The following is a 20,562-nucleotide window of genomic DNA, read 5'->3' on the forward strand; positions in this document are numbered from 1 at the left end:
TTTAACATGCTACTTAACAAAGAAGTGATGATTCAATAATAAAAAGGGTTCATTTCCTTCCAGCTTTCCCTGGTTTCAATGTCTGTCGATTCATGCGGCTGCAAATGCTCTGGAGTCAATGAAGGAAAGCATCGGTCTTGATAGTAAACTGTCAGTCGTACCCACCTGTGCCTATGCCTCCGATGACACCCTCGGGTGCACCTCCCACCATGGAGACACCCACCATGGGTGGGCCACCCGAGGCACTCTGTGGGGCCACGCTGCTCAGGTAGAGGCAGCTGAAGCCCTCGGGGGCCATCTCAAACTCAACAAAGGGAGGCGTGAGCAGTGTGCCATGCAGTCGGCAGTCCCGAGGTGTGGTCATGGAGACGAGAGTCTTGATTCGGGTCAAGGGAACCGGGCCCCCATCCTTCTGGTTGGTCAGCCGTGTCGACTGGGCTCGTGCTAGGCAGACGCTGCCTCCTGTTCGCCGCTTGTACTCGCTGCCCACATCATATGCGTTGCAGCATAACGGAGAGCCGAGTCGCAGAAATGAGCTGCAAGAACGGAGCATGCTCAGACTTTTCTCTGGCTACACACTGCACTCCATGCTAATGACCAGCTGCACCTGTCTCGTTTTTTTCTGTCATGTTTTCTTAATGACAAAAGCTGATCGTATCAAGATTTGATTCCTAAGACATCAACTTCCTGAAAAGGCTTCATAAAACGACAACTAGAAGACACAAGAAGCCTGTAAAAAACATAGCTTTTATACTGTACTTGTACAATGAACATACTTTTTGTTCTGAAACAATGGAGCAAAGCTGGGGGTGTGTTTATTATGTGGGATAAATTATATGAAATTTTTTTTTAGAGCAAACATTTTAAGGTAAGATGGTGTATATTAAAAAAGACGAATAAGATAACTTAGCTTTGCAGTAAATAAAATATACCAGGGGTGTGCGAATATTCGAAATTTCGAATATTTTTCGAATAGTGTTTGCTATTCGATTCGATTCGCACTGAAATTTTACTATTCGAACTATTCGAACTTCCCAAAGACAAATGCAGTCAACGTCCGGTTGAAAGTGACCCCTTCAAATTTTTAATATGCTTCACCTCATTACACTCTCGTATTGCGGCAAAGCTGCCTTTCAAGCTCCGTTACGGTCGCACTTAGCCAAGAGACAAAGTCCGGTTTGGAAGTGGTCCCTAGATTTTCAATATGCTTCACCTCATCACACCCCCGTATTGCGGCAAAGCTGCCTTTCAAGCTCCGTTACGGTCGAACTTGGGCAAGAGACAACGTCCGATTGGAAGTGGTCCCTAGATTTTCAATATGCTTCACCTCCTCACACCCCCGTATTGCGGCAAAGCTGCCTTTCAAGGTCCGTTACGGTCGAACTTAGTCAAGAGACAGTCAACGTCCGTTTTGGAAGTGGTCCCTAGATTTTTTAATATGCTTCACCTCATCACACACCCGTATTGCGGCAAAGCTGCCTTTCACCGTCCGTTACGGTCGAACTTAGCCAAGAGACAGTCAACGTCCGTTTGGAAGTGGTCCCTAGATTTTCAGTATGCTTCACCTCCTCACACCCTCGTATTGCGGCAAAGCTGCCTTTCAAGCTCCGCTACGGTCGCAAATGTATTAACTCAAGAAAACGCTGGTTCCAATATGGAGATGAAAGATGTGGCAGAGTTGGGGGCTCAATTAATGCTGTTTTGGACCTGAAATTTGGGCAGGAAGTCTGAAAAATCGGACGCCGAAGCTTTTTAGCATCCAAAATTTCAGATGTTCTTATATATCGACGACTACGAGGCAGATTTGGAACTCCGGACTTGAAGGGAGCACACCCTTGTCTGCCACATCAGTTGGCCTTCCACAGAAGTTGAAAGAGAAGGAGAGGCTGAGGAAATGGCATCTCTGCCTATCACGTGTAAAGTGTTGTCGGCAACACTTTGGTTGCACCAAATCATGTACATAAATACAATTCGGCCTCTACATTGCCTCATTCTTGATAAGAAAGACAACTATGAAATATGACCCCACCAGCGCTTCATCAACCTTGCGAAAAGAAACACTTTCATGTTGCCATCTCACAAGAACATACTTAGGGATTCACTGCAACTTTTTCTGTAATTTCACTTCGAATTATTCGAAAAATGTTTGAGAAATATTCGAAAATTATTCGAAATTATTCGATTCGATTCGCACTCAATCTTTATTATTCGAATTCGCTTCGCACCCAAAATTTTGCTATTCGCACAGCTCTAAAATATACACATCCAAAATTTGGAATGACAGCGACAGCTCTCCAGTCTTCAACTCCCGAAAAGCACAATGTGTCCTATTCGTAACGAGCAGCTTGTGCTGCTTCTGTTAGCAGTACATGCAGATTTCAACACTGAAATACCTCCTAGCAGCCCAATTCCTATGCACAAGTAGCAAAGCACTGGGCGACACTGAATAACGGATACTAGTGGAATGTGCAACACAGACGCGACACATGGAAGAAACACAGACACTAGGGTGCCTTGTTTCTCTCTTGGATCTCGCCTATGTTGCGCATTGCCCTACCCAGTATGCTGTACCAACACGCCCTATCTTCAACCCTAGAAACTAGAATAAGTTCATGATCAATCAATGCAAGAGCTAGACATAGCTGAAAGAGAATACATGTTTGTTTATTCTTTCCCATCTTTGTCTAGTAGCTGTTCCGCTAATTGATCATAAACAATTCCTATATTCCACTGCATATTCTATGAACTTAAGACTTAAACCAGCTGTGTAACTGCTGGTTATATGCCATTTTCTCTAGCTAGCACTAGCACTACGTTGGAGAATGTTTATTTTTCTGCCAAGCAATGGCTCTCAGTTGCATGCACAAGCATCATAAGCTGAAGTGAACAAGCCAGGAACTTGGCCGTTTGTTCACGGGATTGTGCAGGATAAAAGTTGAGGTGTAAAACAAAATCCCAATACTGAACAGCAAAATTAAAGATGAGATTGTTATGCAAGTGCACTCTTTGCACGAGAAGAAAAAATACTATGCAGTAAGAGCGAAAAGCTGTGCGGTATTTGGTTCAGGTTGAAACTAAACATAGTTCTAATGGAAGAACAAATGAATAAGGCAAGAGATGATGCCAGTTGAAAGTCCAGTGTGTGCACTGTCACCTTCACTCATCTATGTCTTTATTCACTGTCATGTGCTCCAGTTCAAAATTTCCCTTCGAATTCTCAGGTCTTATACTTTTGTTACTTTCAAGACATAGAACGACCACTTAATCAAGCTCACCGGAGGTCCCTGGGCTCAAGTGCCTGTGCTGCAAGGCGCTCGAGCATGTACTGCAGGGGCAGGTGGAGCGGATGCTGCTCATCTTCGAGGGCAGGCCGACAGCGCTGCAGCATCTCCCCAGGCAGGCCAGCCTCACACATAACCTGTTGGTTGCGCTCCGAGCGCACCAGCGATCGCAACACCTCTGCCAGGTACAGCTGCAGCGTCAGCTCTATCTGCAACCACTGATGAAACAAAGCTCTTGTCACAGAAAGTGTAACTTCCACGCTTCAAAGGGAGCCTTCCAACATTTTTCGAGACCACATTGATTAAGTACAATATTAATGCCGCATGAATAGAAATGCAAAAACTAGGTCGGCAAATGACTCACTTGACTGTATTCTACTCACCTGGGAAGCTTCAACACACACAAAAAAGAATAGTCCTCAACTTAATCTCATTAATTCCATTTTCAGTACCACTTTTGTTGCTTAGCACTAATAAAGTCTTTTGCGGGCAACCTCTTGTGGCTGACAAAGGAAATGCAGTGAAACAGTCCAGCTCAAATTACATCATTTAGAGGTGCACCTCTCTGAAATGGCACCTTTCCAAGGACAAGATCATACCATTTCAAATGATGGAGAGTAGCAAAAATCAGTTTTAATGGGCTAGGTGATGTTCTCGCAGTTTAACTGACTTAACCTTTGTGTTCTCACAGGTGCTCAACTTTTTCTCAAAAATGCACGAAAGGATCAGATGAGCCAAACTCATCGGAGAGTTTAAACCTTTCCATGTGTGCCACTATTTATGGAATACCAGAGATGCAGACATGAGCAAAGCTAACTGCAATATCTGTGATACTGAGCTCAACTAGAGCATAGGGAACTACTACTGCACTTGCTCACTATATATTCCAAGCAGCTGAACACGAAGGCATTCCAAACATAATCACTGTGAAAGCGTACTGGCTCAGCCATTACCAACAAAAGCACTTACGTATCATGAAATATTTCTTAAGTGCTGCTGCTGAAGTCCATTAAAATGTCAGCACCAGTGCTTCTGCTGCTGTCTACATCTCTGACAAACTGGTAAAATAAACACTCACTACAAAGTACCTGCTTAATCCATAACTGCGACTAATCCCTGCCAAAGTATCCCACAAAGCATCCACAGAGCTGAATCCATTCGCTAGCCACTTAAGCCACAGTGGCTCGCTGATTTTATGTGCATTGGTTAGCACTCACCGCAACTACATTTTGTAGCATAGAGGCTGACTGCACGATTGTACTATCTTGAGGCTGACAACACAATGTGTTATCAAAGATTTTCTTTTTTTTTTCGTGAAGCAGGGGGACTAGTCTACTGATATTCCAGCTTTAGCGCAGAGACACCTATACATATAAGCATCAAAAATGCATAGAGGTGTAGTGGCAGCCTCAGCAAAGAGTAGAATCACCGAAAGGACACACCTTTATAACCTATTGGTGCCAATAATACTGTGATAAGCATCTTCACTGATCTGCTTGACAACACGTGTGGTTTAGTGCCGGAAGTGTACTACAGTGCATGCTTTTAAAAGCGATAACTTGAGTCAGGATTTCTGGCACATGTCCTGGTTTTGAAAAATGCCCTGTTGTTAGTGTTAGCAGCATACCACGCTCACTTACTAAACAGCTTGCACTTAGTTTTCAGCAAATTTGTTGTTCCAAAATGTGCCAAATGTACATTGGGTACCCTGGAATATTTAGACTGTCCTGGCTGTTCAGGTTTTCCTACATACTGTTTTCAGTTATTTAAAGCGGCCCTGCGACACCTTTCAAAGTCATCATAGAATAACCTTACTATTGGATTCATTATGTTTAAGTGGAATTATTGCACAAGGCAAGCACCTTCTTTTTCCTTTCATTGCCAGGAATGCACTTGAAGCTACACAACAGGGGGAGTTAGCAAGTTACTTCACTGCGCATTATGGCCTTGAAAATCTTCACCTCTTTTTTATTCTTTAACCATACTAGCCGCTACTTCTGGTTTAGAAGTGTACGGCATTGGCCCCCAGTGGCACCCGAAGGGTGGCCATATTACCTACACTACGCAGCACGTGGCCTCCGAGACTGTGTGCTGGTGCTGCATTCGTGAAATAAACCAATACCTGTTCATCCGCATGCCTGCTGCATAGCTGATGATGGCGTTGCAAAGGAAAGAGCAAGCAATTTCTTGCTGCTTTTAACACAAAAACGTAAATTCCCTGCTGCATGCAGTCCTCTGATATTTGACTAACATGTTCACAGGAGCCTTGACTAGATTGATGGTGTTTTCTGACTATGGGTCATTCCACGCCAAACGTCCCAAACATTGCGCTCGACCCTCTCCAATTATATTGTAAAAAATTGTGGACGTTCATATCAGTGCACTATTTGCCCTCAAGAAGTATTTTTTGGAAAAAAAAATTTTTCTTGTCAGTTACAGTGATTTGAATTTTGCCGTAGTGGGTGAAACATAGGTTGCGAAAAAATACTCTAAAAAATACAATACTTTACAGAACGCCTTAAATATCTGCTGTTTACTTGAAAAGGAATGGCACTACCTTATTATCGCCCATTGACGACCACTACTTTGTCTCACGATGTGCTTTGTGGTGAAGCAATGCTGCAATTCTGCGCCCATTTTGATTATTTTTTTAAAATTCTACGAATATTACAGACAAAATAGGACGTATATCACATGGCTGGATAGTTGGCAGTAAGCGTGTAAAAAAAGTATTGAAGTCGATGACCGAGTAGTTTCGAAGTGGAAGGGGTGCAAACATTGAAAAATGTGTGAAATGCCCCACGTTCAGGCACATGTAGAGTGGTGATGCGGTCCAAGTAAAAATGCACGCTTGGTCTCGTTGGGAAGAGTAAACAAAGGAGATTTATTTGTGAAAGTTTAATCAGAGTGTTTTTTGTTTTAGGCGAGAAACAAAAATTTATGTTGAGCGTTCGCAGCGTGCCTGGGCGCGGACCCGTAAGTCCGCTTCACTGCGCCGCCGCTGTTCCTTGGGGCAATGGAAGTATGCAGCGCCCACGCGGGTGGCACGATCGTGTGCTACTGTGAGTTTTCACGTTTCGACACGCATTCTTCAGCTTTCCGCAGTGCCGCCGACGAAGTGTCAGGGAAAACGAGTGATGGTTCGTTTAAAGTATATTATTATATAATAAAAGCGGCTAACACGCACCGGGAATACACTTATAATTCTTTTTTATGGGCAGCTCGCTTGAACGTGACTCGCGACATTCGTGCCTCGGAGCCGAATGGTGCTACGTATTTTTACGCTCGGATCTTCGGCAGAAGTGAACTTTGCTCCGGTGATCGCGTCGCCGAGCGAGCACGCGGCACTCGAAGGTTCGTCTTTCTGCCGCATCCCTTGGCAGCGCGTAAGATAAACATTGCGAACAGTGAGTATACTGCTATCGTGTCATATTTTAGACGGAGAGCCTGTACAATGAAAACCGAAAGCGATAAATACACAAAAGGACGAAGCCGCCTTTAAGGCGGCTTCGTCCTTTTAAATGTCTATTGCCTTCGCTTAGTAATCGCAAGGTGATTACTAAGATGAAGGCATCGCATGCAGCGTGGAAGAAGAGCTCTCAGCAAGGTTTGTGTCTACAATCTCCCTCAAAGGTAAGCACACGTTTCACCATTTCGTGCCATCATCACTGACCACTCTTAATGCCGGGCTCACCACCTACTCAGCAACACAGGCATTTCAAGTGGTGAAGACCATAGGTTGGCAACAGAAGTAAGAACTGCAACCCCCGCAGAGATTGAAAACACAACCCAAGCTCTGCGCCTGTCGACGTGTGCATGCAGTGACGTGGCAAAGAAATCGTGCTCTGCTCCGACTACTAACCGGCAGCCTTTAGTGCCCTTCCGAAACATTCTGCCAGCCATATACACTGTTTGGAAGTTTTTAGCAACGTGAAAACTCACAGCAGCACACGATCTTGCCACCCGAGTGGGTGCTGCATACTTCCGTTGCCCCAAGGAACAGTGGCGGCGCAGTGAAGCGGACTTACGGACCCGCACCCAGGCACGCCGCAAACGCTCAACATAAATTTTTGTTTCTCGCCTAAAACAAAAAACACTCCGATTAAACTTTCACAAATAAATCTCCTTTGTTTACTCTTCCCAACGAGACCAAGTGTGCATTTTTACTTGGACCGCATCACCACTCTACATGTGCCTGAACGTGGGGCATTTCACACATTTTTCAATGTTTGCGCCCCTTCCACTTCGAAACTACTCGGTCATCGACTTCAATACTTTTTTTACACGCTTACTGCCAACTATCCAGCCATGTGGTATAGTCCTATTTTGTCTGTAATATTCGTAGAATTTTTAAAAAATAATCAAAATGGGCGCAGAATTGCAGCATTGCTTCCCCACAAAGCACATTGTGAGCCAAAGTAGAGGTCGTCAATGGGCGATAATAAGGTAGCGCCATTCCTTTTCAAATAAACAGCAGATATTTAAGGCGTTCCGCAAAGTATTGTATTTTTTAGAGTATTTTTTTGCAACCTATGTTTCACCCACTACGGCAAAATTCAAATCACTTTAACAGACAAGAAAAATTTTTTTTCCCAAAAATACTTTCCGAGGGCAAATAGTGCACTGATATGAACATCCACAATTTTTTTACAATACAATTGGAGAGGGTCGAGCGCAATGTTTGGGACGTTTGGCGTGGAATGACCCCTATGTTAAAAAAGTGTTATAGGGCCTTTTTAATACTTGTGCTTGTATCCACTTTACCATTCAACTGCACCTACTAATATTTAGCCTTAATTTTCAGAAAGAACGAGTGGTTCCTTCTGTCTATGTGGCCATGGTACCTGAATCACTCGTTCCGTAAAATGTCTTCTATTTCTCAGAAATTGCAAAGGCTTTTAAAGTTTGTGACAGCTCATGTGAAGAGACACAAATTGTACTTGCCAGTTAGTGTATAGTAATGGTTGACATGTAGTTATGGCATGTTCCTGCCTGGTACGTACATTGAAGTTCCACTGTATACAGTATAAAGTAAAACATATACTAGAGGCATGCCAAAACTTTCAGCTACAGGCTTGCTTGAAAAGTTTTAATAGAAGAAACACTCATAAGTAGTGCTTTCACCTCCTGTGAAATACCAGACATTTCTAATTATTTTTATTAACTTAGTGCCCCAATACAGTTTTTCAGCTGCTGTCTTGAATATTCCATGTCACGTCATACCAATTTACCGTTCCCTTTTTGCTCTTCATGCTGTTCAGTGCAAACGTGGGACACTTGAAAGACTAACTTAATTAAGGAAATTCGTAATTTGTTGGCAAATTTAAAACTCCTGTGGAGCCCACTGTTGACTGGTATAAAGTGTTACATGTAGCCAGGCATGATGCCAGGCATACTAATAATGTCAGCTCTTCACTCACTCCAACTATACAAGGCATTCATACACGTGCACGTCTACTATATTCTATAATGGTCAATGCTAAAAAAAAAAAGACACCCTGAACAATAGACCACCTGTCTTACCATCTGAGAGTCAGTGTTCTAAAGAAAAAATCCACTGATACTACAAAAAACTGCGATTGCCTCAGCACTTTTTAGCATTTTTATTGTGATAGCAATTACATGGACACTTTCGGCGGGTTTTTGCAGTCACCGTGAGCATTGTTGTTGCCGTCATTTTCCGTTAAAGTCCAAAGTGATAAAATCATCCCACGCATCATATGTTCTACGCATGAGCAAAATCACGCAAGCGCTGGGGAGTACGCGAGATCGGATCCAGAAGAGTTATAGCTGCTAGCCTTACTTCGTATAACATTCCAATTTGTTCCTATCGCATTCATTGCTTCACCCTTGTGGCGAAACTGTGATTTTTTTTTTACCGCTACAAATGCAAGTCCGGTCATCATAATTGGTCTCTACAGTTGCGTTCTTAGTTAACAGTATTTACTTTGCCCTTATGTCCTTCACTTGCATAAATGGAATTATTTCATCAGTGTATCGTGTCCCTATTAAAAACAATTCCAAGACACCGTGAAGAATAACGTGAAGTACCATGCTAGGCCACAAACAAGGCGATGAATTCTGCCATGCCTTGTCGAGTGCTCTCTTAACAAATGCAAGTCATGGACAGATGCTCGTGTAACTATGGCCTCACCTGGGAATCATTGCCATCGGCAATGGAAGGGACAAGGTGTAACATGGCCACGACCACTCCAGGGTGTACAATGAGGGGGTCTGGGCTTGGTGCCGAAAGGTTGAGTGTGGCCAGCACAGGCTTCTTGGCCTGAGGGCTGCCTTTGCCTGTGGTCTCAGATGGCTTCTTGGGAACCTCCACCGTACAATGCAGGGTTGGGGGGCAGGTCACCAGCTTGGTCAAGGCCATGGGCCTGGGGGAGCCAACCAGACATTGCTCTCAATGAGCTCTTGCCACGTGCAAATAATGAAACATAGACAACCTAGCACAGGCATCACCAAAGCAGGTGCTTAGAAGCCAAAGGCTTTGCCAGATGGCCTTGTAGGTCTAGCAGGCAGCCATGTGTGCACGTTTCTGCCTGCATTACCCATTTGTGTCACATCCAAGTTATTTTGAGGACACGAAACATGGCTGGCCAAAATAACAGAAGCTGACATTACATTGAAACAGGTCAAATGATAATATCTTGATAAAAAAAAGCATATAAAAATAACATACTGAATTTCATCACAGACCACTTACTTGTCAAAAGAGTCAAGGGCCATGTCATACAACAACCGGATAACCACCAAGGCTGAGATGAGGGATGTTGGTACCTTGGTCAGGTCAAGACTGCATCGAGCAGAAAAAATATTTCAATACTGTACTCAAAAAGCACAACACATGAAAGCGCGTGCAAGCTGAATCTAACTATGTGCCTTCACTAATCATGATAAACTGGACCCTGGCTTTTGAGTGAGTGCACACACACACCACGTGTGTGCGCTCACTCTTGACAGTGGGCTGCATTGTACATAAACAGCATTTTTATTGCTCAGCTAAAAGTACAAAATGCCACAACTTTCTTCTTGTTTCAGAAGGGAGGCACAGAATGAAACAAAAGCTTGCAAAAAATAATGCTTTATCCAGAGCTGCTTACAGTTTCAGTGCTGGCTTCACAGCACTAAGCTGCAGCATGTTTTAGTGAACTTATTCGCAAATAGACATAAATGGCGCAACCACTTTCAACGTGTGAATTGGCTGCCTGAAAATTAGAAATAGAATTTTTCATGTGATGGTGCCCAGCAGAACAATAGACTGAACAGGACTTTTTTTTTAACGAAGGTTAGGGTGGACACACCACCCATCCCTTGTAAGGGGTAGCTAAAAGCAGAGTTATACTACTACTTTTATTTAGATCAGAGTTCTCAAGCTCTCTGGCCTTGGGGAACCCAAGCAGCTTCTGCATGGTTTTGCGCGGAACCCCCAACTTTCCTCTTTACACTCATATACGTTTAACGTGACGAAAACGGGGAGTGGGGCGAGGGGGGAGGGTGATGGTGATGCTTTTAGATTTGCAAAACTAAAGTATTAAAGCCACCGCATAGGCTTATTGTCTTTAATCTCGAAGGCAATCACTGTTGGTGTGCAACTCGTGATGATACAAAGACTTGTGATTCCTCCTCCTCTTCCCCCCCGTGCGTGCCGCCCTGCGAGTCCCGTAAAGCGCCCACCGACCATATACTGCATGCTTCAGGCACTGTGCTGCACACCATAAGCAATGTGTTCACGTAAACAGAGTGCCGGACTTACAAAAGCCTCTTTTCTTTTTCACAAAAAGAAAAAAATTAATAAACAAAGCACGGCAGTCACGCTGCGACATGGCTGTCAATACACCGGTCATAAGGCTGTCGTGTAGCCCACTGGTCATGAAGCCCACAGGCACAAAGCGATGCCTCTTGCACGTATCAAAGCGCTTGTTGTGCGTTTTGACAACAAAATTGATAAAGTGCAGTGGCAAATCAGCATGTATAAAAACTATGCTATGTGAGAGGTGACGTGCCATGATCCACGAATCACGTGCTCCACATGCCCGTTAATTCCACTGAAAGAGCCAATATCAATTTAAGTTTCTCGGCTTGCAGAATTACCGAATTGATTCTCACACATGTGTTATGAACTGTGCTCGCGAGCATAAATTACCAGCACTCCGCACGCTTTGTCACCGTGGATCCACCAATTGTACAAATTTCATGGTGCGCACTATACAGCCGGAGGTCTTTAGTGCCGCTACTGTGTTGACCTCTGGCTACTCACAGACTCCCGATGTGCAGATGCAATATGCAATCTTGTTTAACTCAATAACTTAAGTGCTAATGGGGGTAAAATGGATGCGGGTCACAATTGTTCTAACCGCTCATGGAATCTTAAAATGCCCTCCACGGGGCCTCTGGGTTCAGAAGAATCCAGTCTGACAACCCATGATTTTGATACAAGACCAAGAACATTGTATTCAATGTCAGTGTGCAAGACTGGACATTTCCATTGTATGTAGCATGACATGTCTATGTGCTCAGTGCTACTTATTGAGTGCATTTCATATTGCACTAAGCTTGGTACACTTAATGCCAAGCTTTAACACATTAACAGAGTAAATAGGAGTTTACCTGGAATCATTTTGGCCAGTAAACACAGCATGAAATAGGTTTTCTTCCATTGGCACGAAGCTAGTGTCGACGGGACAAATGTCCGTGTTGTTCGTAAAACAGCCAAGCAGTCTCACAGTATCTGCAAGGCTTGTTTGACAGATCTAAAAGACAGACAGATGGAGTACCAATAATAAAGAGCATGTAAACTTCAATAGGCTGAACCAAAGCTTAACCACAATATCTAAAGATGTGCAGTACCTCTGTGGCAAAGAATTTGGCATTGGCTGGTTCATACCGCATGGCAACAGTCATGGTGCTAAAAACAGTCCGTAGGAGGGAAATTATTTGTTTTTTCTCAACTGAAAGGAGAGATAAAGAACATTCAGTGAGCAAAGTACAAGTAAATCAATCTCACATACCCCAACACAGAGATATGACACCATAAACTCCAAACAGAATTTTGGAAATATCTTTCACTGTAGTTGTAAAATTCCTTTACACAACATGAAATCTTTTTTTTTTTTTTTTGCAAAACACCAGATGGAGAGTTATGTGTTACTCAAGAACCTGTACTTATCTTTGTAAACCTCTCTTTTGTAGCCAGAACCTTATTCACAAGAAGAAATGGAATGAACAGAACTTTTGCACTGTGCCACACACTTAATACTCATTCTTGCTATTTACCAAAACCAATCTAGTAGATTTATAACACTTCGCCTCCATGAAAGGAGCAATAATTGGTACCGTCCAGTCATGTCTAATTCATAGCAATGCAAATATCACCTTTAATGCTAAGCACTGCAAGATTTATGTCTTTACTCCTTGCAAAACCCATCATGCTGCCAGACTTTAAGTCATAAAAGAAATGCTAGGAGGATACCACAGTTTATCACCTTACACAAAAATACTGCATAATTAAAAAAAAAGGCAAATAAAGTCAGTTAAAGATGACAGCAAAGAAACTGAATGATTTTGTGCATAGGTCAACAGAAAAGGCTGGCACTTACAATTACTGAACATGTTTTCAGGAGATGCTCTTACTCACAGACACATTTATATCAACCCAAGTTCAGTGGCACTTTCTCATTATTATTCATACACATCTGCGCTCACTTGCATTCATACTGACTTCCACTCGCACTTAGTGACATCTACGTACTTACATTCATACTTATGTCCAATCACGCTAATATCTACTCGTTCATGTTCACACTTCCATCCACTCACACTCAGAGGTGCTCACTCATGCTCACACACAAGTTCAGTCATACTCCTAAGCACTCACTCCCCATTCACGCTCACATCCAATAACTTGCCCAATGAACAGTTTTTTCTGTTCACAATCACACCTACTTACACTCTCAACTACTGTTGATCTTGTTCATACTCATGCAGACTCGTGCCCTTCACCTCATACTTACTCATACTCATGACTTTGAGTGTGAGTAAACATGCTTATAAGTACACAGACCTACGTTTATATATAAAGTAACAGTCACACATGCACACAAAAAAAGAATTCTCACTTTGGAGCACCAAGGAAGTACACTAAATGCCAGATATTGGCCCTATTCATAACAGCCATATCAGCATTTCCAGACAACACTTTTTTACTCTGACTCATGAGCATATCTGCCATTAAAACTGGAAAGTATAATTACTTTCTTGAATTATGCCTTTCACATCAGTGCCTGTCCATCCATTTCCAGCATTCTTCCATACCTTGAGAGGTACGTGCCACAAGAGAGCAAGAAGGAACACTAGGGTTCAGTTCTCATTTTGTGATTTCCTCTGCAATTTGCTCACCTGTGTTCCATGGCTCCCTTGGAGGATCAGCCAGGCATCCTTCCATAGAAACAAGGACTGACATAACATAGACAAAGCCGCCTACTTTCCGAAAAACAGTTCGGGTTCGATGGCTCTCCCGAAGCACAAACAGAAGCGACTGCAAATGACACCATGAAAAAAATTAGCCCCAAGACAACCTCTGTCGAAAGTGAACAGCTGTCCTATGTGCACTAACTGCTATGTCTGGTACAACAAACCCTGTCCATTAAATGGTAAACCTCCCAGGCATGAACTACAGCATGAACAATTAAAAAAAATTGGGGCCACTAGTAGCCCCACTTAACAGAAGTTTTCCACATTAAACTAATGTTTCTTATCAACCAACAAATCATGCAAGAACACTATGGAAGGCATTCCATTCATAACAACCCTCAGTGCACAAGCTAAGTTAAAATTTCCGAAAGGCTTGAATTTTTTGTGTTCTATGAAGTTATGTTACCAGTTGGTTGGCTGGTACAATGAAAATTTTACATCAAAATTTCTTAGCTCAGTCAATTCCAAATTTTTTAAGCAATGTGTAAGCATTTAACTAAGCATAAATAAAAATTACGAGTAACTCAACATTATATTCCATTGGTCCCTATTCCACATTACCCTTATCTAGGCTTGTGCGAATATTCGAGCACTTCGAATATTCGAATGAATAATACAGTATTCGAATTCGCTTCGATTCGAATTTAAATTATTGAAAATTTCGAAGTATTCGAAATGAACGAACAGGTGTATATCAGTCCGCTTATAACCCCCTGCAAAGGTGGTTTCACTGCGGTGGAGGGGTGCTATACCGTGAATACACCTTTTCAGGAAAAGTCCGTACTGCCGCGAAGCCCCACTTCAAGGTTAAATGAACATACATATTACCCTCACATTGATTCATCATTTTTAAGTTTAAAAACTTGTTATACTGGCTTATATGCTCCAAGTATAGTAAATTTTAAAATGTAACATATTTTACAGGTTATTATTTGCATTCTACAGAAAGCCAAATCCTGCTACTATTAAAAGTTGCTTCTACTTCCTTTGAACCAAAAAGAATTACATTTGCACATGCGTTGTTATAATTTAAAAAAAAAAGAACGTTGTGCAGGTTGGTTGGGTCATGACAAATATGCTCATTTTTCTTTATAATATGTGATATATACTATTCGAATTTGATTAGAAATTATTCGACCTCGACCAAAATCACTATTCGCTTCGAACCTAAAATTTACTATTCGCACAAGCCTACCCTTATCACATACAAATGCAAAACCTTGATGCTTACTGCCACAATAATAGATCTAACTGTTTAGCGTTAGGAAGGTAAAGTGTGGTCATGTGTGACAGCATAAATATGTCCCTGATTGCTTAAAAGACTCCACAGACAGTGCACCTTTAGGATGTGGTTCTTGAGGTCAAGAGCCAGAGGTGGTGCTGTGTGCATGAGCCCCAGCAGGGTACCCATGTCATCGTCCCCGCCATTGCTCAGCACCAGTTGCTGCACCACAGCCAGTGCTTGCTGTCGACACAGCCGGTACGGCACCAGGTTGTGGGCACACCGGGCACCGCCACACTCTCGGAACACACCTGCAGGCAAATAGCAGTGCTTACAAAATACAAAACACACGTGAACAGAGCAACAGCACTTTGAAGGGACGGTAGACGAGAAGGCTAGATTACATTTATTAGATATTGAATACCTCAGCCTTACAGCATGTAAGAAGTAGATAGGCAAGACCACCTTGAAGCCTTCTTTTCCGCAGGCACCCACTTCAGCTGACCACGAGACTTTTTTTTTTTTTTTCGCTGACAGCAGCGAGGCCTCCCGTTATCCATTGCGGCAAAAATGGGACGGGGTATTGCTAGAAAACAACCCTTGGAGCCGCAAACTAGAAGGCCAAACGACCACCTCTGATTACTTTCAGTAATTCAAAGTTCCTTGCATCCCGCTTTTTGTATGTTTCGTTAATTCGAAAACCCGCCTAATTCGAAATTTTTTCACAGTCCCAGTGACTTTGAATTAACGAGGTTTTACTGTACCTACACTAACTGCCCATGAATGCTTGCCTTTTGAAGCAATAAATGCTCACCAATTTGCACAGCTTTCTGTTGTTCCAAGACTTGGACAGTGCTCAAAATGAAGTAAACATTCTGTATACTATATAAAAAATAACTCCACTGCATTATGAAGAAACCATGCTACTCTTTAGCGAACTGTTATGTATGCAATGAACAAAAGAAGAAGAATTATTTTAAGGGCTCATTTTCCTTTGCTAGGCACAACATTAATTGGAACTAACAGACAAGAAAGCCAAGGAACATAAAGGGGATGTTATTTGTAGCAATTATGATGTAAATGTGAAGAAAGTAAAGTGGACGAAAAGATAACTTGCTGCCGGCAGGGACCGAACCTGCGACCTTCGAATAACGCGTCCGATGCTCTACCCCTAAGCTACGGCGGTGGTCATCCTCCCGTCCACTTTATGGGGTAAATATGTGCCCTTAAACCTAGAAGTGTTAGTCAGCACCGATCGCAGCCATGGCGGCGAGTGTGGAACACTCTTTTTCTGCTGGCATCACGAAGCACGTGATTATTATGTACGCAATGTACTTTTTGGAGCCGTTAAACTCATAGTAATTAAAAGAGCCCTAAAAATTTTGTTCTTTAAACTTCCAGCAAATATCGGCTTAATATGGCTTCAAATTTATGCACCAGTCTATGCTTTTCAGAGCATCTATTCTTTACTGGGACATAAAAAAAATTTTTTTTGAACTCTGAAATTTTGAGAAAGTTTGCTTATTTTTCAGAGTAAAATGTCCATATTTCACTTCACTCTGATTAGGTAAGATTTTACCAAGGCCATAAATTTTATGTCCCTAACTTTAAGAGCATAATGTTACTCACTTGCATTGTTTGAATTGCCATTCAAGAGAACAGTGAGAGTCTCCATGACCAGAGAGCCCATTTGTTGCTGTTCATCAGGAATAGGAACTTTTGCTGAAAGGAGTCACAGCAAGCCATACCAAAGATCACATTAGGAAATGAAACAGCACACACACTTAAGTTTGTACACGACGTGTAGTAACACAGAACAATAAAAAAAACAAAATAGGTGCCTCAATGTATGACACATGCCATAATGGCCCAAAAATGCAGAATATGTGAGTAAAGTTAACACAAGTTCACATATAATTTATCAGATATATACTTTTAAGGCGTTTGTGGAGCAAGTGGTCTATTCCTGCTGAATGATAGCATTCTCGCCAGATCAGAATATCTCATATCTATTCATAGCTGACATTTACTCACATCTGGTAGAAAGCTCACTACTTTCAGAATATCACATGACTCGAACACAAACCCTCACATAAAAAAAAAAAAAAAACAACAAAACATGGGATAGATGTTATGCAATTTATGTTCCCCTGCCCATAAGCACCCACAGTAACTGAGTCCATAATATGTTTTTAGTTTTACTTTAACACCGCAACTATGAAACGAGCACCTTTATCAAGCTGTAATCTTGCTGAAACGGCATGGGCTCGCCTGTTCACCTCATCTGAGCACAACGTGTGGACTGATCGCATCTGCTCAAAAGCGTCGACAAGGACCTGGTCAAAGAAAGTCGATCAACGGTGCAACAGCCGAAATAGGATTTGAAGCAATTTTTGGAGCAGCAAAATGTTGCTTTTGGAGCACAAAAATCCAAATTTGGAGCAGGTTACAAAAAAAAAGCTGAACTGTTTAGCACAAAATCCCAAATTTGGAGCATTATAACAAAGAAGGCTTACTTTTAGAAAAGCAAACAAAAAAGTCACAGTTTCACCGCAAGGGCGAAGCAATGAATGCGCCAGCAGCAAATTGTAACGTTACAGATAGCTTGCACGTGATGTCATGGACACAGCTTCTGAATGTACTGGTGCTCCGTGATGGCGGCTTCGATGAAAAACAAGTTACGTTAATGTGAAAACGATGTGGCAGGAATGTCGCTGTGCGTGAATGATGAATGAACCTGCATGTGACGTTTTGATAACATCAATGCGGCGTCGCTAACATCGCGTCCTCATGCGCTGGTGCTCCAACACGGCGGTTTCAGTGACGTCAGTGCAAGCCATCTATACGAAGTGAGGCTGGCAGCTAACTCTTTTCGATCCGATCTCGCTTAACTCTGCAAAACCCTGGTGTAAGAGAATATGGCAGCTCCAGGGAGAGACGCTCTTTCCATGCAGTCTCTTCGCGTTGAGAGTGCAGCACGTGAAGATATCGGAGTTTGAATTAACAAGTGTTTACTGCATAACACAGCAAACTTGTCTTGAGCTTATGCACGAGTGTTGCAGGTCTTACCAACAGGCTCTGCGGCGCCGTCGGGGAAGGCCTCCTTGAGCACAGTTGCATAGCGATGCAGGCATGTGACTAGGACTTCCAGCAGTCCCACTTCACGATAAACGTCCTTGAATACAGCATTATATTGCAGGATCCTGGCCAGTGTATGCAGGCATATGATGGAACAGGACACAGAGCTGCAAAGGACAGTAAGGTTTACATATTGAAGGGTTATACATGCTAATGGCATATCAACAGGCCCATGTAGCAACCTTAGTGGTGGGTTCACAGGTGACCGACAATGCACAGGCCATGGCATTAAGAAATGGCCTCTGGTAATACTAACAAGGTTTCACACACAAGACCAAGCAAAGCACAAGGCTTGTGCTCTAGCCCATAATGCAAGACAATAACTTATTTCGATACCATAAACAGAAGGATTTCTTTCACTTTCAGTGAGATTATGCAATGTCCCAGGCATCTCAAGTTTTTAGGTACTGTCAAGACGTTTCTGACTCCTGATTATGCTATAACTGACCTCCAGTGAGATCCATCAAGCACAACTTCTTAAAGCTCACTAAAACATTATTTTTGCAAAATAAAGTTCAGTTGAATTCATGTGTGCTGCATGAGCCTGAGCCAATAAAATCAGAGTTATTCAGCACGTAAAACATCACACCTACAAGGTACCCTTTCAAAAAGTAGGAATGCGCAAATACTGAAATTTTCTAATTAAATCAAATATGAATACTCAGATAAAATAGGCTTTCAAACATTAAATATTTCCCTACTTTTGAATCAGCATCAAACATGAAGCTTGTGTAGGGCCGTGACGTCCGTCACGGCTCACAAAGACCAATCGCATGCGGCTCGATAGAACGGACTGCCTCCGTTCCATTAAAGAATGCGTACGAAATCGCGCCACAGATGTACACACAGTGTTTTTTTCCACTGACGGACAGAAGTCTGAGGCTAAAGTCGTGCATACTGCTTTTAAGGAATGCAAATATGATGAGTCTGGTCAAGTAACAAATGGGAACAAACTTGTAAATACAGCATAATCGCATCAAATAGAACCTGAAGAAACCAGGTAAATATGCTCCATTCAACAGGAGTTTCGTGTGCTGAAAAAGATGTATAGCCTTGTATCACTTAAACACAACACCATCCAAATTAGAGGCAGCTGTTCCATATAAGCATCAATTTCATTTAAGCGATTTTTGCTGACTGAGATTCTAGTGCTTAGGCTATATAGTTTCTAAATGTCACAAACGAGCGCATTATAAAGCGCGGGTGCGGCCGCTTTCAAACGGCAGCGGGAAAAAAACGGAGCGAGCCGTTCGTCCAAGAAGCACGAACTACGAAAAAACAAGTGTCAAAAGACGCCGACGCGCCGCATCCTCCTCACCCACTCGAGCCAGACGCAGACAACGCGATCAAACGCCCGGCAAAGCCTAGATGTTTCTAGAAGGAGGGGGTAAAGCATCGCCGATGACGCCGCCGTGATTCGAACCTACGAGAAAGCTCTCGCCCTTTCAGTAGCCTTAGCTGTGCTACGCGCCGGAGAACGCTCCCGACGCTTCTAGAAACCGGGAGAGAGGAGATAAAAGCGTGCGACGACGACCAGACAGTCAGTGAAAAAGTGAAGGAGTGAGTCAGTCGGCCGGGATATGGTGAAGTTATGCTGAGTGTGGCTCCGTTATGATGGTGTGCAGCCAGTTGATCGTCGATCTGGAAGAAACGGATGACAACGCCGTGTGAGCCGTGACAAGTTACGACGACGGTTGAGCTGCGACAGACACCGCTGGAGTTGGCGTGAGTGTTTCCTTGAAGAGAAGCATTCGATTACCGTCCAAGAATTGTGGACTGGATACGCCATTGTATATTCAGGACTTTAACTGCCCTTGAATAGTTGTAATGCATGCGATTGCATTTGCAGCGTGTGATCTGTTTGTTTAGTTCCCGTTGGGTAAACACCATCTGAGTTATACAGTAGAATCTCGATGATACGATCACGGCTAATACGAATTTCGGGATGATACGAATTTTTCTGTGGTCCCGGCCAAGGCCCATTAATTTACAACGTGCTTGAGTACGGTTGTTACGAACTGATTTTTGACCCGCGTCGTTTGATACGAATAAACGCCGCCCCACCCAACGCAACGTTGGCCCCACCGACGGCCGCGGAAGATAGCAGCGTGCACTTACGGCGCTGGAATGCGTGCGGCGCCGCCGGTTTGGCACGTTGCCAGCGCCGCCGGCGAGCAGCGCGCGACAGCCTCCAAAATCTGCGCGTATCGGAGGCCGGAGTGTGCCTTTTGCTTTCTCTTGAAGATTACAGATGGCGCTGGCCACGTTTTTTTTTTTTTTTTTTCTTGGTGCGGAGGCAGGCCGGCAGGCGGAGACGGTAGAGGCACGGCCCGCGGGAGCTTCTTTCTTCTATGCGTGCCGTCGGACGGAGTGGTTGTCGTTGCTGTGCTCGAGCCCGCGTTCTTGCTTTGTTGTGATTGTGCCTTTTTTGCCGAGTGG

General features: G+C 43.2%; 1 protein-coding gene across 1 annotated transcript in view; it reads right to left on the minus strand.

The window, feature by feature from the left end:
- Positions 1–20,562, minus strand: part of LOC119394022 (WD repeat and FYVE domain-containing protein 3) — a gene marked incomplete in the record, with an annotated part of 152,166 nt that overhangs the window by 103,274 nt on the left and 28,330 nt on the right. Inside the window, 10 exon segments of the mRNA XM_037661234.1 lie at positions 166–536; positions 3,276–3,499; positions 9,436–9,667; positions 9,997–10,086; positions 11,901–12,043; positions 12,141–12,241; positions 13,689–13,827; positions 15,103–15,296; positions 16,615–16,707; positions 18,055–18,230. Of these exon segments, the coding sequence (XP_037517162.1) occupies positions 166–536; positions 3,276–3,499; positions 9,436–9,667; positions 9,997–10,086; positions 11,901–12,043; positions 12,141–12,241; positions 13,689–13,827; positions 15,103–15,296; positions 16,615–16,707; positions 18,055–18,230 (1,763 nt within the window).

This window comes from Rhipicephalus sanguineus, chromosome 1 (genome assembly GCF_013339695.2).
Source record: "Rhipicephalus sanguineus isolate Rsan-2018 chromosome 1, BIME_Rsan_1.4, whole genome shotgun sequence".
Classification (NCBI taxonomy): domain Eukaryota; kingdom Metazoa; phylum Arthropoda; class Arachnida; order Ixodida; family Ixodidae; genus Rhipicephalus; species Rhipicephalus sanguineus.